Source organism: Pyxicephalus adspersus, chromosome 8 (assembly GCF_032062135.1).
Source record: "Pyxicephalus adspersus chromosome 8, UCB_Pads_2.0, whole genome shotgun sequence".
In the NCBI taxonomy this organism is placed as follows: Eukaryota; Metazoa; Chordata; class Amphibia; order Anura; family Pyxicephalidae; genus Pyxicephalus; species Pyxicephalus adspersus.
The window spans coordinates 49,134,385-49,159,182 of NC_092865.1; the positions used below are offsets into that span (position 1 = coordinate 49,134,385).

The 24,798-nt window shown below is 41.3% G+C and overlaps 2 protein-coding genes across 4 annotated transcripts; one reads left to right on the top strand and one right to left on the bottom strand.

Annotated features, from left to right (window-relative positions):
• Positions 1-575: 575 nt before the first annotated feature.
• Positions 576-14,883, bottom strand: TMEM43 (transmembrane protein 43). 3 transcript variants are annotated; one of them, XM_072420519.1, is made up of 12 exons: positions 14,844-14,883; positions 13,507-13,650; positions 12,877-13,011; positions 10,748-10,842; positions 9,213-9,262; positions 8,322-8,391; positions 7,055-7,125; positions 6,835-6,956; positions 6,180-6,251; positions 5,190-5,291; positions 4,932-5,049; positions 576-2,624 (listed from the first exon to the last, which is right to left on the bottom strand). In XM_072420519.1, the coding sequence occupies exons 2-12, from the start codon at positions 13,636-13,638 to the stop codon at positions 2,422-2,424; spliced, it is 1,170 nt and encodes a 389-aa protein (XP_072276620.1). In that variant the 5' UTR covers positions 13,639-13,650; positions 14,844-14,883; the 3' UTR covers positions 576-2,421. The 3 variants fall into 3 exon arrangements, with proteins under 3 accessions (XP_072276620.1, XP_072276619.1, XP_072276618.1); XM_072420518.1 differs by having other exon boundaries at positions 14,800-14,873; XM_072420517.1 differs by lacking the exon at positions 14,844-14,883 and adding an exon at positions 14,588-14,722.
• On the top strand, positions 14,756-22,008 carry CHCHD4 (coiled-coil-helix-coiled-coil-helix domain containing 4). Its single transcript, XM_072420520.1, has 3 exons — positions 14,756-15,040; positions 15,897-15,995; positions 20,044-22,008. Exons 1-3 carry the CDS (start codon positions 15,019-15,021, stop codon positions 20,340-20,342), a joined length of 420 nt encoding a protein of 139 aa, XP_072276621.1. The 5' UTR covers positions 14,756-15,018; the 3' UTR covers positions 20,343-22,008.
• Positions 22,009-24,798: the final 2,790 nt, after the last annotated feature.

Here is a 24,798-nt window from a genome sequence, read left to right on the forward strand (position 1 = left end):
ACACATTTTATATACAGTAACATACAGTGAACCCCTCCATAAATTTAGATCAGTCCTCTTTTTTTACAGAGATGAAGCTAGGTAAGGATAGGAACACATATAGTGCATCTCCTATTGAAACTGCACAGGGCTGTCATGCAGTGGTAAGCAATTGGAAACTCCACACCTCTGTGTTTGTTACTACATACATATAATGAATGTTAAGCATTTTTTTCCGCATCCCTATGAATGTGATATTGTGCAGTCTTAAATCTTTAACAATAAGATAAGGTATAGATATTTATAGCAATAATATGGATGTGTGCATATATATTATATATATATGAAATCTGCATGTGTAGCTTATATCTACATTACTAAACATGGATAAGCTGCTGGCCATGGGGAGGCCAGGTTTGCAGATTTTTGACGTAATAAAGGCTCCTAAACCTTAACAGTTTTCAGGTGGAGATGCTCAAAGTTTATGGTCCCAATTCAGATCAAACAGCAATTTTAATCATGAAGCGATAAGATGCCATGGTAGCTACAGCCCAGATGTTAATGAATAGTGATCAAATTTGTTTAATGATAAAGTCTTTTTAAAAGTCAAGAATACAAAGTTTATTTAAAAAAGCATTTTATTATTCCACACACAATAACAAGCTTCAAGTGATCCCCAAGTGTCCTGCTATTGTATTTCAGTAACAGAATGTCAGTAAATGGGTGCAGTGGGTAAACAAAAAAATTGTGAGCAGAGATTTAAGTCTTCAAAATGCACAAAATAATGGAGGTGTTGCTTTTCACAACCAATCAGCTTGCAGATGGTCTTGGCAAACAATAAAAGGAGGGAAAAACTTTAATGCTGATTAGTTATTCACAGAGCCAAAAAAGTCAGCTACCTTAAGCTCAGCTTGAAAAAATCTTTTTTATTCCTACCACCACAGACTTCAATCAGGGAAGTCCTAGACCAGGGTTTCTTGATCTTTTTTCATATGGGGGAACCCTTTAAATGACTTTCAGGTCTTCAGGAAAACCCCTACTACTATATCCACAGTATAATAGTGTTGTGCTCAGTAGGACAAATTCCTCTTATATTGCTTTTTGGGGAGAATGTTGCCCTTACAGATAGCCAAAAAGACCATTGGTGTCACTGAAACTGATTAGGCAGTTACAAACTCCTCATTGCTCAAGGAACCCCTGGCAACCTTTAGAGAAACCCTGGTTGAGAAACACTTATAGACAATGAAACAAGAGACTGACTTCTTTGTTTCTGTGGGGAGTATGAACAGGCTCCATAACAAGCCAGCACCTTGATCCCTGTGCACCGGGATTACAGATTGACTTTTATGAACAGTGCCATCTCCTTTCCTTGATGATTAGTTGTTAATGGAAGCAGCAGTTTATTAACCATACACCTTTGGTCTATTTCCTGTGGGCCTTTTTTATGGCCAAAAAAAAAGCTGCAATAAAATTATTCTTACTGGCTTTCTTTCTTTCTGATGCTAGATAAAACTAAAATCTAAACAAAAAAAAAAAAATTAGACAAAACAAATGTTGACCTTGATAACTAGGCCCCGTACCATACATTCTACAACCTTTACAGGTTGCAAGTCCTCATTAGCTTAAATGTACAGTTACAGTATAATTCAAAGTCTTCACATTTGCTTTTTTTTCCAAATGGTAAAGGGGGCAAAGATTGAAAAACATATGTAGTTATTGCAGTACCAAGTAACAATAGTGAATCCCTTAAGTACAGGTCAGAGAAGCCATCTTGGCCTGGCATATCTCTAAAATTCAAATCTCGTTCTGGTTGCCATTGGCAATGCACAACAAATTATGAACAAATTTGTAACAGATGGTAAGAGGATGTGGACGGAGATAAGCGTTTTGCCGAATATTATCCTTTTTATCTGCATTCTTATATTGCAGATTAAAAAAATTCAGTGTGCAAAAATGTGAGGAAACCCATCTATAAATAATGTTCTGTTTAGGTAACAAAGACCAGTGTGTACCAATCCTGAATTCCTTATTGAAATGAAACCATTAAGAGATAAACACAGACAATGCAGCTACTGTCCTCCTTTTGAAAACGCTACCTACCTGGCTGTCATTGTTTTCAATAAAAACTTTCTTGGTCCTCAATTAGTCCCCAATAAATTGCTATACCCTAAGGATCAACATGACAATGGCACAACTATCATTTTTAGAAGGACAGAAGTTGTAGCTTGTGTAGTTATCTAAAAGACTGTTTCTTAACCCCAGTATAACATACAAATACAAACCATGCTACAAAACATAGTATATATGTATAAAAATATATTGCATAGTGATAAAGAATACATTATTGCATTAATCACCCCAGAGGAATAGTCTGGTACAGCAACCTTATTACCAGCTTTAAGCCCTAAGCAATACTGAATGAAGACTGTAGATTACTTCTTCTCATTGGTACTTCTTGGACGGCACCCGGGTTCGGGCGAGGAAAATAATGCCAACTGCAACTCCGCTCAGAAGTAACGCCAACAAAGGGCGATAGAAGAACCAACCAGCGGCGATGGTCAGCAGGGACAGGGAGGAGGACAGACACAGAGCGAACAATTTGAGGCCAAGATTGACGAGATCACGGACGATGGGGAGCCAATCCACTGTAGAGAAAAACGGAAAAGGATTTTAATTGGAAGCTTGTAGCAGGGTGCTACAACACAAGTACTGCCCTTGTGCAGCCATCATATGGCAAATAAAAGTATGGCAATGGGCACAGAACCTCACATGAGAAGAGTTTGCTTCCTAATGCAAACAGATTCCAGCTGCTGTTCCCCAGAAACAGGTCAGAAAATAAACACATGGATGTGAATAATTTCTATCAATCCTATTGTTCTAGGCCCAACCTACACAAACTCCTCCCTCTGTCCTAGTTTCAATCCAAAGAGCTAAGTTTGTCAGAGACAGAGGTTTCTGGACAAAGTTGAACCTAATTTTTACAACCTGCAAACATTCCTGCCTCCAATGCAAGATAGCCAATCCCTTCAGAGTGAAAAGCATCAGTAGGATGAACTTATGTAGTGTGTAGCTGCTATTCATTTGGAATCTATATCAATGTAGTAGTAATAAGCCAATGTAGTAATAATAAGCCATGAGGAAGCCGTGCCCCTGAAGGTTAAGGAGAAATTACTCAGGAGACTGAAGTAGGCCATTGTGTACAGTTTCTATGTGTGAGGAAAAATTAAAACATTAAGGTGGGTTGCCGTATACATTGGGCCTGATTTATTAAACCTCTCCAAGTTCTGAGAGGAAACACTTTCATCAGTGAAGCTGGGTGATCCAGCAAACCTGGAATTGATTTCATAAAAGTAGATTGCTATTTGTTAGCAAATGTTTTCAATCCTGGACCAGATCCATTCTAGGTTTGCTAGATCATCCAGCTTTACTGATGAAAGTGTATCCTCTCCAGCCTTGAGGAGCTTTAATAAATCAGGCCCAATATGCCAGAATGGATAAACAAGGTGAAATAAAACAGACCAAATTCAAAGTGAAAACTTTTACTGCTGCCAAACTTGTTGAAAAGTGACACTCTTCTGCCTACTTTATTGAAATTTTATCTTTGGCAATGTATTAATATATTTATATTATTGTATTATATTATTTTTGGCAGTAATATATGCATAGGTACATGTCTACAGTTATATATAGGTTTTCATTTATGTAATGTTATTAATGGTTGATTTGTAAATTAAACATATTCTGCATTTGATTGACCTAATGCCGTAAGCAATCCCATTTTCACCGGGTGAATTTGGTTTGTTTTATTTCACCTTGTTTTCTCTTTTCTATGCATAAACATTTCATTCTGGAGGCCCAATGTCAGTTGTGTATGGATGTAATCCAATGGGTTCATGACTAAGTCACACACTCTGCACAGGTATGCTGATCACTAATTTTGACTTCACTGCTTTCAGGCTTGTTCTGGGCCAAATACTTAAAGCACTGAAATCAGATACACAAAGTCAGGAAACTGCCATATATGCCCATGTATTTTAGAACAGGCTTTAAACCCTATATATTTTTATGAATGAAGCCTACAAAAACAGTTTCAGGCTGAACATACATGGAGTGTCTGCAGACAAATAGCAAGCACTTATCCTCTAGCCCTTCACACTATTGATATCAAGAGTTGAGAGGCAGTTTAACCCTCAGCTAGCTGTTTTTCCAAGAATCTTTGCAAATTCAGCCTAAAGGTTTTGTCCGTACAGGAGCTGCTATTCAGCATTCCTGAAACAGAGGCTGGGTCCGTCCGTCAAACTGGTGAGCAGGTCAGCCATGAAGGAAGCAGAAGCACTGGGTGTATTCCTAATGTAATTACACGTTTATACAGGCTTACTTCCAAAGTCATTAAAGTGGACCTAAAATCAAAATTTTTACTTTACATAAAAGGGTGGACAACAAGTAAACATTTATATGTTTTTCTCAAGTGCAACACCTTGTTTAAAAAAAAAAAAAAGGTGCAGCACTGTCGATTGCTGCGGTGATCAAGACAAAATAGGAGCGCAGAGCCTCCTGGGATACCTACGTCACGCATCCTGGGAGGCTGTGACTGCTCCTTCTGCACATGCCTGAGGAACCTTTTCTTAAATGGGAGGAAAAAAAAGCAGATCTCAAGCTTGCGCACTCCCCCATCTACGCCACCCGATCTCACGCATGTACAGTGTAAGATCGAGTGACATGCAAAGAAGAACACTGAAGAAGATGGCAGCACACAAAAAAGGATACCAGGATGACGTGGGACCCGTTTGCAGAAACCTCCTAATAGATCTTTGGGATTCAAAGTAAGTGTGATTTTTTTGTTTTTACTATAGTTCGCCTTTAACTGGTTACCAGTATTAAGTTACATGTGAACAGAATGTGTGTGTGTGTAAGTCTAATTGTATAACATACAATGAAATTGTATAACTCACCCAACGTATGGAAGATTTTGATCATAAGACTGATACCAATAAACATCATGAACCAGCCCGCACCTCGCATCATCCAGGTTTTCATAATGTTACTCTGATGCTCTGCATTGAAGATCTCCTGTAAAGCGGCCACACACAAAGATTTCAAGGTGTCTCGGAGCAGTCAGGGTAATAGTTTTTTAATCAATTATAATGTCATAGTTACAAATTGTGCTTAGCAATGGTGCTTTGTTAAGGAATAATTGGCAAAACACTAACCTCAGCGGTGTGACTTCCCAAGTACAGCAGCTCCAGCTGGTCCCCGGATTTGGTTTTGTATGGAATCAACTCTACCCCTCGCTGCCGTGCCACAATGCTCACCTAACAGGAAAATACAGAATAAATAAATAGAGCAGTAACTCATTGAACTCTTATTGAACTTTTCCTATTGGTTGCAAAGAAGGACTCATAAAGCACTATGGTACTGTATTTTGCATTGCCTTACTGCCTCAATCTATGAGAATGCTGGATTCAGCTGCAATGCTGTCTGACCTGGAACAATTAAAAAGACAAAGAAATCGGACACAATCTGAGGCCCATTTGCTGTATATTTGTTCTGTCACTTTAAGTTACTGAAGCCACACACAGACAGGCGTTTATCATTTTCAGATTATAACACCAACATAACTCTATACCTAACACATAGTAATTAGAACAACAAGGTAGCCCCTATACTTCTCTAATGACAGCAGAGTGTTGGGCTGCCCAGCATTGTCAGAGGAATGAGAAGCCCAAATACATCTTTGGATGATAACTTATCTTTGGTCAGTGACTTCATAGCTAACAAAATTTGCTAAAATATTACTACGTCATCAGCATTTGTCTTCCTCTGAATCTCACCAGGAAGAGCGATTTGGACAGCTCAGTGTGCTAATTACACACACAAAGCCCTTCGACAAGAATAAATATGTAGGGGTCAAGGTTCATGATGGTATGCAATATATTGCTGCTGGAAATCAACCAGGTAAGTGGCCTTTTTAGGAAACAGAAATTTCCTGAAACAATATTGTTTTTCACTGTCTGTACCTTTCATAGACTCTCCTGGTGCTTAAAGAGGCTTAGGAGGAAATTTAAAAGAACATTCACTTGTACTTTTTGAGTTCAGGTTACCTGAATTACAGAATAACACAATGATTTTCCTCAAACTCCTAGAATGTCAAAATACTGAAATTAGAAACAAATGTTTAAATAAGTAAAGAAGAATATTACCGTGTCCACTGAGCCAAATGAATTTCCCATGGAAACACCGGCGTACCAGAAGGAAATCCGTAGATCACCAACCTAAAATGTGAAAATATGTAGGGTGACCCAGCCAATCCATTTCAAACAAAATCAGTACAGTCAGTCGGGATAATATTAGACTTATTATGGTTCAATAACCCTTTTATCTGTGCATGAGTATCTATTTAGACTTTTGGGATGTGTTCATTGCTGATATCAGCCATACTGTCTTGTTAACAGCCACCAATAGAAAGTTTGCATGTTTGATGTGAAAACATATGAAATAAGAACAGTTGGTATTGGACATTGGCAAGTGGAAAATGAAAGAATAACTAAACCCTGGAGCAAAAATCTGATATTTCACAGCTTACCAGTTCTTAGCTTGAAAAAAGAAACCAATGCAGTCACTACTTCTAAATACATTTTCAGTAAGTACAGAGGAATACCTGACAGATATCCTGCTAGTAATCAGTTGTCCTTGTCACTTATTTGCACTGAACTGAAATCTAACACAATACTATCAGCCTTTCCATCTTGCATGAAGTACAGAGGACCTCCCTGATGTAATGGAAATCTGCATGTCACAGATTGGGTTTAAAAAAGCTTTACCCTTTCAGCCTGCAGGAAAGCAACTGTTCCGTACCTCTGGATTTTTGGGGTTGGCGCTGTGATAGAAGTAATTTCCTTCTATGATGACATCAGTGTGAGGATTCCCCTTTTGTGTCAGACTCAGCTGTTTGAAGTTGTCAATCTTCTCAACCAAACCTATCCAGAGCAATTTTAAAAGAACATTTAGGGATTTTGATCTGGCTGTTTTTACAAGGAAGTTTCAATTTTTTTTTAGGGTGATGACAAATGCTCACCTTTAGAGAGGTAGTAACTTCCAACTTGGACTTCTGATGCAACCGCTGTGAATGACTCCACCGCCATAGCGCTGCAAGAGACAGACACTTGTTTTAAATGACTATGGAGACAATCAATGTGCAATATGTGCAATGATAAAATCCTAATCCAGATATGCAAACATAAATTATGAAGGAGCATTAGTTTTGTTTTTTTAGGAGGAATTTGACTACCTATATGCCCGTGCCTGTCTCATGCTGGCCAGATTGGCGCCACACAATGGTCAGAAGATCACCAAAAACCTCCTTGTATTACCTCTACCACACACCTACTGCATATGTTGTAATGTGGTGTACTGTATGCATACAGAACAGTGCTCACATCCAGCAGGTAACAATGGAACACTTATTTGGTCAGCCATTTTTAGCTGTTGCTATCAGGAAGATGAATAATGCAAAGGAGACCTATTTTATCCAATATTCAAGTTGCTTTTTAATGTTCTGTCCAATGCTTAAAAATGATGTAACCCCAAAAACTACCTATATGTAATCATTAATTTGAGAGACGGGGCTTTGAATGTTAAACTTTTTTGCAGTAATACATTATTAGCACTAGAGGGAGCACTTCCATTGATTACCAAATATGGTTAGAGAATACTCACTGCAAATTAAACAAAAGACTAATAAGGCATTACATTTAAACTACATTTAAACTAAGCATACTAATAAATAATTGTCAAAAAATTATTTTATTATCAACCAAAACATTAAAACCACCTGCCTTATATTGTGTAGTTTACCCCTGTGCCTCCAAAAGCAGCTTTAATAAACCTTCATTGCTCTTTGGTCCAGTTCAGGAGCTCACATGCTCAATTGCTCAACAGGGGTCTGCATGGAGGCTCTGATTAGCATGTGGCTACAAAGACCCATCGGTAGCAAGGTGCGCTGCACTGTGTCAGTTCCCCTATTTCTCCAAAATCCTTCTCCTAATGCTAGCTTTAAGACTTTTTTTTTTTTTTTTTTTTTTAGCAATGTGTGCTACAGTAGCTTTTCCGTGGGATCAGCTAACCACCCCCCACCGACATTGGGTATACTGATTTGGGTCCCCCGTGGCTTGTGATGTGCCCTCCCCCGTGGCTGAAATGGATAAGGAGCCCTCATGCAGCAGCACACTTTGAACCTTCCTACGTCTGCCCCTGGTAATAGGCCTAAAGGAAGCCATGTTATCTTACCTACATTAGACCCTATGGTTATTATTTGGCACTAATGTTTATTTACAGAAGATCACCTGGGGTTGCGATGGGCAATTTCTCGGTCAAAATGTCTGCTGCTCACCACTTCTGATCTCCATTCTGTGTCTAAAGAAAACAAAGAAATTGAATGATAGATCTACCATTGTAACTCAGTTCACTCCTGCATTGGGGTAATACACATTGACTTTTGAGATGCATTTACAGCATCCAGGAACCAGACTTTTCACTGACTGCATGCTTGTTCCAAGTCACTGGCTTTTTAGGAACCAGGATCACAGCATGGGAACTGCCACCTTTAAAAACGATAGGTTAGGGACAACAGAGTAAGGAGATTCCAGTTCTATTATTCCAGACTTCTTTAGATGAACATTAGAGGAACATGATAACAAGATAGAGAAACGATTTGCCACTCCATTTCTAGAATAAAACTTATTTAGCTTTTTAAACAAAAAAAAAAATTTTTTGTAATTTTACTCTTCTGTATAAACATCGCCCTGAAGAAGGGAATACTACTGCCCCTGAAACTTGTATATTTCTGGCTCATACAACTAAATTTCTGGACTTCATAGCTGGGATTCTAATCTTTATCCGGTCTTCATATTTAGTAAGCAAGTCAGCCATGGCCCTGTATTACCTAAAGTTCTACTTTTAATAAGCCACAATCAGGCCAGTCATTATTGCGAAAGGAGACAGGTATCCCTCCTACCTGCCTGATTGTTCCGGGTTTCTAGCACAAATCTGAGCTACCCATGCACATTCCCGGCTTCCTGTGTACATGTCAGGAATGAATGAACACCCAGAACATCTTCACAGGAGTTACATCTGCCTGGCCAATCAAGATGGCCGAAGACTGCAAGGAGGAAGTGAAGAAAGAAGCAGATGGCAGTGCCCTGCAAGGGAACGGGACAGGTGAGTAACGCACTTACTGTATGTGTATCTCGTCTCTGTTTTTTTCTCTCCATTTTCTTCATACTCTCTGTCAAAAAAACAATTACAAGCTTAAAAGCAGAACTCCAGAACATTTGTGTAATTTAGAAATTAAACCTATTTAAAGTACAACTGTAAAGTTTTCAGGTTATGGACAAATATTATATATATATATATATATATATATATATATATAAATAAATATATACACATACATACATATACCTTTGCCATTTACCCTTTGCACTGTGTGTATAGATAGGTTTGTAATCAGTGCACCCTTTGTGTTGGTTGGAGATGTGAGCTTTTGTTTTGCATCTAAACAAGTTTTCTGCAAAAAAAAAAACAGGCTGTCCATCCCTGTCCTAGTCTGAGTATCAGAAACTTAGTTTGACGTGTATCCTCCTATTTAAATCCAATGTCAAGTTGGGGCCACATTTGTTAAGATAAGACCCCTGCACATTCTTGTATTTTATTATTCAACCTGCAAGAAAGAATGTTGGTGTGGCCATGTTTTGTTGACAAATCCAGGAATGGTATTCAAGAAACATCAAACATGTTGTTCTGAACATGCGGAAAAGGATATGGCACTACATAGGTTAGGAGGGGGTGGTAAGACTTGGACACAAAGGCAGTGTCTGGAAGTATAGGGAAAAGAGGGGTAACAGAGGGGAAAGAAACATGAAGATGGTAACTATTGTGGCTGTACGATTGTCATGTATAATCTGTTTATTAGGAATATACAGGGAAAAGAAACGAGTTTATATAAAACATTTACAAAGGTATAATGACAAGATGTAAACAAAATCTGTCATCAAACAAAGCTCAGCACCCAAAATGCATAAAACCCACAAGAAAAGCCTCCACCTACTTATTGTGACCCAGAGAGTAAACCAAGCTGAGTATTAAAATAGGTTCAAGTTAAACCGCATTGTGGTACAAAATGTGAAGAATGTGGGTGTGAGCAACAAGAACTGAGAGCTCCCAATACATGATAGTTATAGAGAGAGAGAGAAAGAAAGAAAAGAGAGAGAGAGAGGGGAAAGAGAGAGAGAAAGAAAGAGAAAGGGGAGAGAGGGAAAAAAGGAGGAGAGGAGAGAAGAGAGTAAGAAAAAAAAGAGAGTAGGGAGAGAGAAATAGAAACAGAAGAGAGAGAAAAGAAAACAAGGGGTCAATTCAGAAAGCAGGGGCAGGAATCAGTGTGGCCAGGTGTTAATAAGCTAAAACAGTGACAATGTTTATAGCACCACCCTCTGCAAAATCTATTCTAGTGCAAGAATGCACAGTCTACATGACAGTGACAACTCTGCTCTGAATTTGGGAACAGTGTTGCAGAATTGTCACACCAATACAAAAAGCTTCACTAGATCAATAGGTATTTATGGGACTTTGAAAGCAGGGAAAGACAGAACAGGAATGCTGACTGCCTATGGAATGGTATTTGGAATATGCCCAAAGTGTAGCCATACAAATCATTAATTCACCAATTTCCCTCTACAGAACAAATATCACAGTGTTTGTCTATCTTTCTTACTTGGACTCCTCATGCTCAATCCACTGGTACATCTCCACCTGACGCTTTAGCTTCACGCAGTTTACGGAAACCCCATAGTTTGGATCAAACAGTGGCTGCAATCGATCAAAAGCGGGTTATTAAAGATGTGTTGAGAAAAGAAAAACATCAAATCACAAAGTTATCTTTTTGCAGTCAAAAATATAAAAAAAACTGTCTTATCTGCTATGCAATTCATTCTGAAAGGTCAATTTTGTGGTCCAAGCACCCATGCCAACCTAGGGCCAGACTGTTCTCCACTATAGTCAATGGATGAGGGAAATATAGTAGGAACACTTCTGAAAATTCTGGTTGCCTGGCTGTCATATGGATCACAGCAGTGGTGAGTTAAGGTAGCTTAGGTTCCTTTTAATAAAACAATGGTTGAGCACAGTTCTCCATTGCCTTTCCAAACAAAAAACCTTTATCCCAGATTTCTAGTCTCCTGGTCCCGATGACTCATATGAGCCAACGCCCCTAATGTCTGACAGCTTTCCAACACTGAAAATTCTTGATGTTACACATGTTTTATTGGGCTTTCACAACAATTATTAGAGTGTGGCTTGGCCCAGCAACAAAATAACCAATAGTAAAAAAGTTTAAATATAAACTAATAAAACAACTATATTCCACGGAAAGCAAACATTTGTGATCAGGGGATGCTAGGGGGGGGCACAGGGCTCTTCATTATATATATACAGATGAAAAGCTACGCTAAATAATAAATAGGCCCCAAGCTGCACAACTCAGATACAAAAATCACATGACACACATGTACACACGAGATAATCATCAACTGAAGTTGTGCTTGTCCTGGGCGAGAATCCAACGTGTACAGCGGTCACCCGACATTGTTCATGGAAACCCCACTGTGGGCTAGGCAAGGGAGGAGAACTTTTTTGCTCATCCTCATACCTCTCCATAGAATAGAACATGTGTTGTGTGTACAGTGCTCTTTGGCTTACAGCGAGGAAAATCAAACATGTGTACACCACCCAAGACATGGTCACACCACAAATTCATTGTTCCTAAATAGGAAGTTCAGCTTATTTTAGGATATAATACAGCACGAGGGTACATCCAACCTATACCATTTTTAATAAAAACAGGAAAGCCTGATTAGGTATATATTTAGATCAAAGAATCAATCAAATCAATTCCTTCAAATTCCAATCAAATATGCAGCCCTGATGAAGAGAGTTGCGGTGAGAAAGCTGAAAACATGTTTGCTTAAAGGGTCAGTATTCTTTCAAGGCAAAGCAGTGTTCTTCCCAGCCCCTTTTAGCTGGGCGCACCACCCAGCACTTTTCAGTGACCACCCGGCTGTTTTTGGGTGGTTACTGAAGAGTTGGGTCACAATACAGGGGCCACCACCCGCCTACAGCTTCTTTCCATTGAGTGCTGTACTGCAAAGTACAGATATCTATTGACTCCTGCACAAAAAGTGTCAACAGTACTCCCTGTATTTGGGATGTGCCATCTGTTGGATATACTTACTTTAGCCCTTCATTGATCCACTTAATGGTGCAGCCCTTACCAATGTCCCCATTCTTTCACCTTAAAGTAAAAAGTAAACTTAGTCCCAGTTGTTTCCTATAGGACCTGGAGATGGAAGTAGACCCAGAGTGCCGCCCAGTAGCATGGGCTCATTTGTTTACGTAGAACCAATGAAGCCAAGGATGCAGTAAATCCTTCCAAAGAATATCACATCCCATATAGATAGTACCATTGACAGGTAGGGTACAATATATATGTGTACTTTACTTATCCTTTAATATCTATATATTTTAATTATTATTCCTGTGTAGCACTTCTGTTTTTAGTTCCACCCCCTAATGTCAGCCTACGATTTCTTTATGTGACAGCAGTCAGCCCAATACTCAATACAGCACGCCATCATTCACCCCTTACTTAGGAAAGAACAAACATTTTGGGGATACAAAGCCACTCATCCACACAGGAAGTAACAGAATATCTCCCCAGTGGGGATGGAGATGAAATCATTACAAAGCTCCTGACACTATTCCATGTAACCATACAAACAATGTAGCTGGAGCTCCACTATAAGGAATCATTTGTACTGCTTGAATGTGGTATCACATTGTACTTACAGCAGATGTCTGCAGAACTCCAGAAACATGAATTAATTTTGCCTCGTTTGTGGGGTCTATTCTTTGGATATTTCCGATAGAAAGTACTACAGACAGGCCCTCGTCCAGGGATCTCGATGTTTGCACCGCGCGACCCTGCAGGAGGATATGGGAAAGGTTACCATGTGTGAATATTAATGATGCAAAGAGAGCAAAGGCTTCACTAAAAAAATACAGTCCTCCATTTAAATACAATCTGCAGCAATATCAAATCTAATTGGATGATAAGACTGCTGCACTTGGTGGCATCAAAGAAATATGGGAAGAAATATGACAGAGAGGTGAGCTCATCAGTCTTCTGTTTATGTTCCTACTGTCCGGGCACAGGCTGGGGGAGGGACAAGACCTGTAAGTGCTACTAAACTGCAGAAATAAAATCAGGTCTTCCTGCCAGATAGGGCAGTGCTGAAAGATGTGTAAACGTAAGTACTGGATGGACAGAAGTACAAATTCTTTGGTTGAACAGCTCACATAATATGTTTTGTGTGGTTAGTACCTCACAAAGCTATAGGACTGTAGAAGTCTGATCACCCATTTATTGCACAGGGGTATTATGGGATATTTAGGAGGATCGGGGGTTCTTTTCCTCACCTCATTGGTAAACAGCAGGTAGAAGGAGAGGCAGAAGGTGATGAGGCCGATCCCCATTCCTCCGGCTGTCTCACTCAGACGCTCCAGGAATCCAGCCTTTGGCTCTGTTTTCACTTTAGTATAATCCCTCATGATGCCTATGTACTAAACAAAACAACAATGTGACCAACATGAAAAGACTGGCTCTATCATATGTCCCGAAAAGTACAATGTGTGCTCACTTCCATCAATCAATGGGGAATTACTGAGCTGAATACTGTACATGGGGCAGAGGTATAGTAAGGTATAGTACACGGGGCAGGGGTATAGTACACTGGGCAGAGGTACTGCTGGGTATAGTTCACAGGGCAGAGGTATGGTGGGGTATAGTACACGGGGAAGAGGTATGGCGGGGTATAGTACACGGGGCAGAGGTACAGCGGGGTTTAGTACACAGGGCAGAGGTACGGCAGGGTATAGTACACAGGGCAGAGGTACGGTGGGGTATAACACACCAGGCAGAAGTGTGGTGGGTATGGAACATATGGGGAAAGTATGGTGGCGGGGGGTATGATACACTGGGCAGCGGTATGGTGGGTGGTATAGTACATATGGGGGGGGGGTATGATACACATGGCATTGTTACAGTGTATTACAGAGTATAGTACATGGAGCAGAGATATGGCGGCAGGTATGGTACACCGGTGGGTAAATGTGGAGGAGGTAAGGCGGGGGGTATGGTACACTGGACAGAGGTATGGCGGGGTATGGTACATATGGGGGAGGTATGGCAGGGGGGTATGGTACATATGGGGGAAGTATGGTGGGGAGTATGGTACATATGGGGGAGGTATAGTGGGGGGTATGGTACATATGGGGGAGGTATGGCGGGGGGTATGCCACACATGGCACTGGTACGGTGATATAATACCTAGGACACAGACAACACACTGTCGTACATTGGACAAATGAATGAATAGGAACAGAAAGCAGACTGACAGACATTTAATGACAGATAGACGCACAGCAGCCTCTATATCAGAGATTTGCTGGGCCTTGTAGTACCCCCTCAGCCTCCCCCCAGCTCTAGCTCCTCACTTACACTCCTGGCCATGTACAGCTTCTCTTCCTTTACTAACTTTTCTTCTAACCTGATACAAAGTTTCCTCCCAGAGAGGATGTTCTGCGCATGCGCACAATGTAGAGGATCCTCCCTGATCACAGCTGGATCTGTATTGACCCCCGACGTGACAAGCTATTGAGAGAGCCAAATACGGCGCCCCCCACCCTGTGCATGAACAATGAAGGCGTTACCTTTACCAACCACTACTCGGATCAGACAATCCACTTCAATTTACCTCTCCGACGACCACACCCCTTCTTTCTACACAGCTAACCACGCCCCTTATTTTTTTTTACAGCCAATTCTAACAGGCAGTGGACGGACAGCTCCATTTGGGGGGACCTTTTGCTTTGTCGCGCTGAATGACGCCATCAGAAGGCGCGGAGCCGGTGTGAGAGTGAGGAGCAGACATGTCCTACTGCAGGCAGGAGGGTGAGCAAGGGCACCGGGGGCAGGAACGCTACCGAGAGGCTCCTGGTCCGGGGAAAGGGGTCACAGGGTATGGGGGAAGTGGAGAGACAGCTTATTTTCCCAAACATGCCCTTTTTCGCTAGTTTGTGAGGCATAGTGCTACCCCATTGAGGATCAGCAGCCCTGTGCGACATTATATCCCCATATTTTAGAAGAAACCCCATCTGCTGACACTTTATTATAGTTCCCAGGGATCACCTTTATATAGGACCTCACTACAGACCTGGGGGGCCCAAAGGTCACTGCTGGCCCTATAATGACTCCCTCAGTCACTTTGTTAGATAAATACATTCCTGGCACCCCACAATGTACAGCTAATCTAGAAAATGTCCCTTTTATCATTAAAAAATTATCCATGATCTCCAGTACAATGACTTTGCTCAGGCTGAGGTCACCAGTTTTCTGCAGGCTGGGGAAAGCATTTCCTCAGTCTCCTCACCCCTATTGGTCAAATTAAAATTTTGTATCAGACGAGGGGCGGCAGGAGGGGCAACGTTTGTGAACGTGGTCAAAAATTTGATTTACATAATGGTGACCCGGACCAGGAGGTGGATGATGCTGGGTGATGCCTAAACAAAAGTGGTGCCATTCTTCTGAGGGGGATCAGATGAAAGCAATGCCAGGGGGAGCTCTAAGAAAGGTAATAAATCCCTTGACTGGTATGGGGCTTGAGTATGTATCCCTTACACTGATGCTTTACTGCTGCATCTGGTGACGGGTCCACTTTGGATTAAAATGCTTCAAGGTTGTCACTGATACGCATCACTTACTCCTTACCTGATTATGTGAATGGAATCTTGCTGATCTCTTTTTTTAGGAAAAGACAAGATTATTTTTGTGACCAAGGAGGATCATGCCACCCCGAGCAACGCAGAGCTCATAGCGGACGACCCCAATGATCCCTATGAAGATCATGGTGAGTGAGCCAGAGAGTATTATGGGTACAGTTTGAGTTCTCCATTATTAATCCTGGTGTATATTGGAGGTTTCCTACTCATTCCCATAGATTCTTTGAATGAGCATCGGGAACTTAACCCACTATAGACCTGTGTGAGGGGGATCGTAGTTCTCTACTGCAGTTCCACTTTCTCTTACAGGTCTCCTGTACTCGGCCACTTTGTGGCTGGAGAGTTTTGGGAAGACTGATGAGATCATCTCTCTGTCCTTCTCTGCTCCTGTCATTTTACTTCCTAATATGGTTCTCTTTATCTGCTTCTCTCTCCCTCATTCTGAGCTCTGGTGCATAAGGATTGCTTGGGGTGATTACCAGGTAAAATTTAGGGGCTTTGCATTTTAAAAAATACAACATTGCTGACACTGTATCACCAGCACTAAATGAGGGTTCTAACAGAGGTGCAGGGTTAATACTTTCATGTGCAATGAGGGTTGTTGGTATGGTTCATGTGGCAGCCTAGGTTTGGATTTCATGTGACTGCCCTGAGGCAGATTCGGACGTCAGAGGACTGATGTACATGTCAGGTTTTCTTCCGAGACAAGTACAACCATTCGTCTCTAGTGACTATTATCTAATGTGTGTGCGTAGCTTTAGTTCTTGTTCAGGCAGAATATAAGGGGGAGGTTTGCACAGTCTTGAAGAGCGAATGAACAGCTACGGCCCAGCAAGAACAATGGCTGGCAAACTGGAGCAAACACATGACACTACAGGATCCTTTGGCCCTGCCACTGACTTACGGTCCTATGCAAATTTTGAAACAAGTCCCATGTTGATGTTAGACACGCTCACAATAGTCTATTTAATTGAACATAAAGTCCCTAAGAACTGTGGTGAAGAGAGACTGGTCAGAGGAACTCTGGCGAGGGGACCAATCGGTGATCATCTTGGGATGGGGTGAGGGGTAGGTGGAGTTCTTCTTCATTACAGTGGGGTGTTGCATAAACCGTACACAGATTACTTACAATTTAGTCACCTTGATAAATTCCTCCAGTGTTTTACAACCATGGTAACTAAGCAGCTGAGCCCCATATGTATAAGTCCTTTGTATGCATGTAGATGATACCGTTTATACTGCTCACTTTGTAATGTGCTGCTTTACATACCCAAAAGAAAATTTTAAAGCTTGTTGGAATGTTGCAGATCAGTGCATTGTAGACTTAGCATTTTGACATCACTTCCTTGACTTAGCCTCCAGGGGGCAGCATTAACACACTTTTTGTCTTTTCCTCTGTCGCACACACTAAGTCCATCAGGGGTACTGAGGTGTATGGAATGCAGATCTTAGACTTTAGAATTTGGCATGGTGTCCAGATTATAATGAATTCACTGGTCATTTCTGCCTCCAGACTGAGAGCGGTTTGCCTGTGAAAATTTGGTCCGGTGCGGGGGTTTAAATTTCAAATGGACGCTGATCCAAAAAACAGATTATCCCAGCATGCCGAGTCAGCGATGTCTCTATGCACGTCCTAGTATAGAAAGCACGTACCCGCAGGATTATCTGTACGTGTTCATTAAAAGGGAGGAGCTACAGGCACAGGATGTTATGGCTTTGAGTTCTACAATTTTCCCAATTTATTTTAATGTCAGGGAATTTGAACATCTTGTGCGACACATACGTATGTGTAATGCCACAGCAGGAACTGAAAAGAAATCTCATCAACGTCAGGTAGTTTCCTTTGAAGACTTGCTATTGGAACGGGGGACCCTATTGCAAGATTTCCTGTTCTGGGGACAACTCAAATCTTTGTTTTTTTTTTTTTTTACCTTTTAGTCCAGGTGACAATGATCTCAAAGGCAAATTGAGAAAAGGAAATCTTCCCAAAGCGGATACAGACAGCAATAGAAACTCAGCATTGGTTCTAACTCTTCCACTTTTTACCCCAAAAAGGTTCAGGTTTCAGTTGTTACCCAAAATTGGGATCATTTGGTGACACCACAGCTTAAATGCCGCAATTCTGCCCCTTCCATAGCCCACACTCACTACAGGTGATTACATGGCATTGTGCTTGGTGGACACAGATCAGTTAAAACTACCAGCAAGTGAAATGAACACCACTGATGATCTGGTTACGATAGCCTTTGATCAGCGTTAGGATATATTTGGCAGCAAGTAAACAGTCCATGAAGGTGACTTGATAGATGCAGGAAAACATAAGAGCAAGCATAGGGATCTGAGTGATATTGGCCACATTGTGTTGGCTGGATGATGGGTCAGAGCATCTCCAAAGTAGCAGGACTTCTCAATATGTAATGGTTATTACACACCAAAAGTAGGAGGACAAGGTGTGAACTGGCAACAGGGTTATTAAAGCCTATTAAGGGTCGGGGTTGGCTTGTCTGGTCAATTCCAATAGAGGAGCAACAGTAGCACCAAACCCCATGCCATTCAGGTGTCAAAATGCTCAGCTTGCTTCGTGTGGGGGTTGCACAGTTGCAGAACATTTAGAATTCCCATTCTGACCCCTGTGCACTCCCTTGAACCTCTGAACTAGACCATGGAGCAATGGAAGAAGATGGCCTTGTCTGATGGATCACACTTTCTTTCAGATTATTAGTATAGCTAGCTGCTTGCTTGGGATTTTTACCTAGGTGAGATATGGCAGTATAGGAGGAAGGCATGGTGACGTAAAGGATCTGCTGCTAACGACCTGGTGCCAGACACCTTCAGAGGTCTTGTGGGGTCCATGCTTCAATGGGTCAGAGCTGTTTTATTGGGACAAGAGGGACCGACATAATATTAGGCAGATGGGTTTAGTGTTTTGGCTGATCAGTGTATGTTTATTTAATGTGGACATATCCAGTAACATACCTTCCCCACCTTAAATGCGAATATTGGACAGGTAAGAGGGGGTCCATTCAGTCTCAAACTAAGTTGTTTAGCTTCTTATGGCATTGGAGGTACATAGTAAGATATGAAAGTTTTTCCAGAATGATTCCCCCCTTCTGGCCGGTTGTTTGAATGAAAAAAAGCATAACGTGTAGGGACTGAATCCTTTGACTATGATGTACTTCTTGTGCATTGATTCCTTGTGGTGCATTTCCCTCCCCCTGTCTGAACTAAGCTGTACTGGGACTGCAAAAGAGTAATACCAACTCCTTGCATTGATTGCATTAAAAAAAGAAACATAAATAATCATAATATAGTGTCCTTTAAATCTCTTTAACGTTCAGTTTTTTTTACTCTACAATTTAGATTTAACAAAGAGAAACCGAGGGGGGTAACGTTATAATTTTCACATTTCCTGCTGACAATTGTTCTCCATTAGTAGCAGCCCGCCGCCTTCCATGCCAGGGCTGGCTTTCGCAGAGTTAATGCCATTCCTCATTGATTCGTCTGCCACTTCTGACTGCTTCTGAAAAGCCTGGTGTCACAAGCGGGCAGCAGCTGGCTGAGAGATGTGAATAGTTGGATTCATCCCGCCTGTCACTTGTATCTGGGTGAGGGGGGGGGGGGGTGGAAGATATTGTCTAATGCTGCCACTGACCTCGAAATAAAGTTTGAAAACATGGCCTGGCATTCCAGAGAGCTTTGTGTAGGGAGTCGGGCATTATGTCACCGGCAACCTTAACAGCGGGTCGCTGGAAATTATTCTGGGGCATCGGAGGGCATGGTTTACATAGTGTCATCTGCCCACCCTAGCAAAGGATGGATAATGTGGGCAGGGCTGTTCAGTGACCTCGTAGAGGTTGAGGCTGCATTGCAATTCTTTAGGTCAACCGGAAAAAAGAAAAGGTTCTACTAGACAGTCATTACTGGGGTTTGGCCATAAGTTAGACATTGTACAATGATATGTAACATCTTTTAATGAGGTGAATACCACCTTGGCATTACTTTAAAGTGCATATTAGATGGGTTGGGTTGTGGTAGATTGCCATTAAAGGCTAAAGTGAAAGCAGGGCTTAGTTAAAAAGCTGAGGTCCTCATAGGTCAAGTGAGTGGTGCTGTGTAGGTGATGTTTTGTGGAAAGATGTAAAACATTATTCTTCATTTTCTCTATTTACCATACAGGTTTGGTTTTGCCTAATGGAGAAATCAACTGGAATTGCCCTTGTCTGGGAGGGATGGCCAGCGGGCCTTGTGGAGAACAGTTTAAAGCGGCTTTCTCCTGCTTTCACTACAGCCAAGAGGAGGTGAAGGGCTCGGACTGCTTAGACCAGTTCCGGGCCATGCAGGAGTGCATGCAAAAATACCCCGACCTATACCCACAGGAGGACGAAGAAGAGGTGAGCAGCAAGGACAAAGAGGGAACAGAGCTGGAGACTGAACCACCAGAGGCATCAGCTGCCGACGACCAGAAGTCCAGCTAATGGCGGAGAGGAGGCAGAAGCCTCCCGTTTCAATAATTTGCCTCCCACTGTTATTGGGACCACAAAATGGGAGGGGGAAGCTGTGCTACCACCCTACTTTCTTATCCACAGAAAAAAATTTGATTTCCTACCATACCTGTTACACGGCTGAATTACAATTTGGTACCAAACCCGAGACAAATACACACCACATTTACATTGTTTCCTTCATTTCTGGCCCACCTAAAGGCTTGAGGAACTTTATGCTGTATATAAATGTTATCAAATTCAAGTTAGACCTTTTTAGGTTCTCAGGGCTTGTGTTTTCTTCATTTACTTGTGTATGTTGGGAATACAAGGTGAGCTATTGCTATACCCCATACAAAAAAAAAGGTGGAAGAAATATGCGCAAAACAATTGATGCATGAACATGCACGCTTGTCTGTAGTTGGTGTGCAGGTCTGTACACTGCAGGGCCTGGCACTGCTTATTTAGGTAAAGAAACAAGTGTACAGGTGGGGGAAATCCAGAGTGTTTGTGTATAAGGAGGCAGTTGGGTTAGAAGCAGAGGAGCGGTCATCGGTATTGGATTGTGAGAACATGTACAGCATTCCTGACCTGCTTAGCTTTCTTAACTACTTGTTAGGTCAGTGACTGTAATAAGCAGACAAGTCAAGGGTCCGGTGCCCTGTCTGATGCAAGGTACAAGTTGACCTCAAAATATTGCTCCTATAAAACTAAACTTTCATTGGTGAACCAGGTAAAAACATTCCAGGTGCATAAAAAATTTGGATGCAACGTCTTACAGTTTGTTTTCTTTAGAAAACAACCGCCAACAAAATAGAAAAGCCCGTGTGCTTGCAGCATCACGTAGAAAAGAACCCTTGAAGCAGTCTATCTACAGAGGTCTGCAATGTCCCCTAGTTCGGACCAAGATCTTTGCAATTACCAGGGAGCATGAGTTTTGCTGATTGCAGCATTGTAGGTTTGCAGGAGATGTGTCTTACCTCTGCAGAGAGATAACTGCTTCCACACAGAGAGCAAGGGGCCTTCGCTGTAGAATGCTAACATGGGACTCCAGCTGTAATCTAAAGAAAACAAACTGTCTGACTTTGTATTCATTTTTGGATGTACCGGAAATATATTCAGCTGATTTAAACTGACACCAGTTAGGATGTAAGAACCAGCATTGCAATCTGCCATGTTTGCACCTTAGAAGGTTTTCTCTCAAAGAGCCTCAAAATGTTATTCTATTTGTTTTAGCATACCAGTAAAATAAACCTCCACTGCAGTCCCCCATTCCTGTATCTGTGGCAGGTATAAAAACCAAGGAACTCAAGCGCAGTAAACTCCACCGTGGTCCTCCAGAAATTTTAAAACCACCAGGCGATTCATCTCTTCTGCATCTACCAAAAAGAGAAATGCAAGTTTCAGGGGTACTTTACCCTTCAAGGTTTAAGTACCTGGTGATTCCTCAGACTTCCAATCCAGAGGTCATTCTGCCAAGGCTGAGCAGTAGCTATTAATATCAATCACAACCTGCACTCTCCTCTTATCTGTGCCTGAAACGTGATTTGCCCACCGCTGCCTCTCTCCTGCAGAAATGCACTGAATCTGTTAGACTGTTCCCGTTATGATGTGTGAACCATGTGTGCTACTTGAAGAAATTAAATACCTTTTTATCTTGTTTCAGTATGCCCAAGTCAGTTTTTTTCCATGTACAGATATTTCGGTCTGATCAGAAATTACTACTCCGAATCTACATTTTGGTTTATAACAATAATCCGATTGCAGTGGATTTATCCTTCAATGGGCCATTTGTCTTCATTTACAAATTGAGGGATTTGCTTTTAAATTAGTTTAGAAAACCTAAAAGGTAAGGATGTTATTTAATGATTTTTTATGAATGTATAGTTAAGTAGTATGATGCTTCAGAAAGCTACTGTTATCCCACAGATGAATTCTTCCAGTCACTTTTGTGCTTCTTGTAGCCCAGAAATCATCACAGTGCCTGCCTCTGTACTCTTCATACCTTGATGCCTCAACCTTCATGCACAAACAGGTGGATAGCTTATGGTTGAAGTTATGCAAGTAATAAAATACCTTGATGAGTTGGTGTCATTCTAGAAATGAGTGGTTCTAGGCAGGTTGCATTTGTTTAAACACCACCCTAAATACCAAATGTGATGTGATGTTGAGCCTTCATATTTCAAAAACTGACATCCAATAAGTGAAAGGGGTGGGTCAGGGCCAGCCAGGCTTGGGTACAAGGGGCTATAAGATGCTGGATGTCCTCCCACCAGGAAATGAGACCGGCCGTAGCTAAGTTCCTGCAGCTTTTAATGCACTGCATTACAAACAAGTGTGCAGTGCAATAAAAGAAAGCAATTTCAGTCTAGGAAAGGAGCCAGTACAACTGTGCAAGTCTGAAGGAGGAGGACAGATGTAAAGTGTGACTAGTTTGGGTTGGATAGACCGGGGAAGGTTAGAAACCCCCCAAAAAAGCCTATTTATAGCTGTGTGTCTCCTAGGGTGATGGAGACAGAGATAAGGTGAAACAAACCAATGAGGACATCAGTAAAGGGTCTAAGTTGTCCCCAGTGAATTGTACATTGCAAAGCATCCCTCACTCATCTGACTCAACAGATTAGAAGGGGAGCAAAATGAAGATTTTTTTATGTGTTAGAGGTTTGCAGTACAGGAAATATGCTGCTTTGCCTTTGGCAGTAAATTTCCAAATATAATGACCAAGAAGACTTTGCCCCTTCATAACATTAGTGGTTGTAATAGGAACTTCAATAGTAGTTCAAATATGGTTCAGCCATCCCTCTGCACAAACAGGAACTAGATTTTTTAGAATTCCATTTTGTTTGATATTTGCAGTGGCATACAAGATATTTCCTTACTAAAGCAGACTATGCACATTGGCTTATGCTTATGTGTGATATGTTGCAATGAACAGTCCTATCATTAATCAGCAGTCAGATCAGGACAGTGACTGTTCCTAGACTGACATGTTCTGTCATGGCGATTGATGTAATCAGATCACTGCAGGCAGGAGGAAGCATTTCTTCAGACCCTTTACCCCCTGCTGATCACACTGCGACTTTCTTGCACGGTGAGGGACTGCAGTAGGGGCTGATCTATGGCAGACATTTGCAAGCACAGGCAAGAACTGTTGAAGAAATACGATTTTTATAACTTATTTCTGAGCCAGTAAAGCGGATGGCAATCAAAGAAGGTACTGGAGCAAAGATGGCTTGGTCTTTTTTGGGAAAAAAAAAAGAATGAAGGCCTTGTGCGGGGAAGTACTGTGAGCTCTGTGGTGGATAATACATACCTGAAAATAATATTCTAGCTAATTGCAAGGACCTAATATTGGGTGAGTGATTAAGGTAAAATTGTAAAATTTACGCTTATAGCATTTCCTGGTCTGTTCAATGTTAGGACAATCCAAACAATGTTAGGACAAGTTAGGAAGCTTCAACAATAGTCAGCTATCATATGTACATCCCGTCCTTCCATGACCTTCATATTTTGGTGGAATCGTTCACCTTGCTCATCACTGACTGCACCAAGGTTTTCCGGGAAAATAGAAAGATGGCTACGCAGAAAATGCACCTTGATGCTCATATTGCAACCAAGCATTTTGTAGCTCTCCAAGAGTTTCTGGACAATTTCTGTGTAATTATTTGCTTGTGTGTTAAGTCCTTAACAATGGCTTTGAATGATAACCAAGCATTCTTTTCGACTTTTGACATTGTCCTGACAAAATGTTCATCTTTGATGAGCTGCTGAATCTGTGGACCATCAAACACGCCGTTCTTTATTTTTTTCAAATGACAGGCTATGAAATTCCAAAGTGAGGTACCTGAAAAGACCCAGAATCAGACCCAGTTTCATGTGCAGAGGTGGGAATATAATATTCTTTCTATCAACAAGTGGCTCATGTAGAATGTTTGGATCACCTGTTTTTAGGGCAGATCTAGGAGGCCAATTCCTTTCCACCCAATGCCTCTCATGAGCTCTGCTGTCCCACATGCACAAATAACAGAGATACTTGGTGTATCAGCATTGCTGAGCAAGAAGGAAGCATACCATTTTAAGGTCAACACAGATGACCCAATTGTGTTGGTGATATTGCAACAACTCAATGACTCTCTTTATGTCTGTATATTCTTCACAAAGAGAAACTGAATGGCCAATTGGGATTGACCCAAATATATTGCCATTGTGAAGGAGAACACACTTTAAGCTCCACTTTGAGCTATCGATGAATAGTCGCCATTCAGTTGAGTTATAGATTGGAATTCCCAACTCCTCCATTAACCCCCCTAGCGTTCTAATTCTGTCATTTTTTGATGCAAAAAGTGATCCTATTTTTTTTGCGTAGAAATTTTTGTTTATATTGTGGGCCTGTAATTCTTAGGATTAACTCCCGGGTATAATTATTATATTTATTTATTATATTAGAATC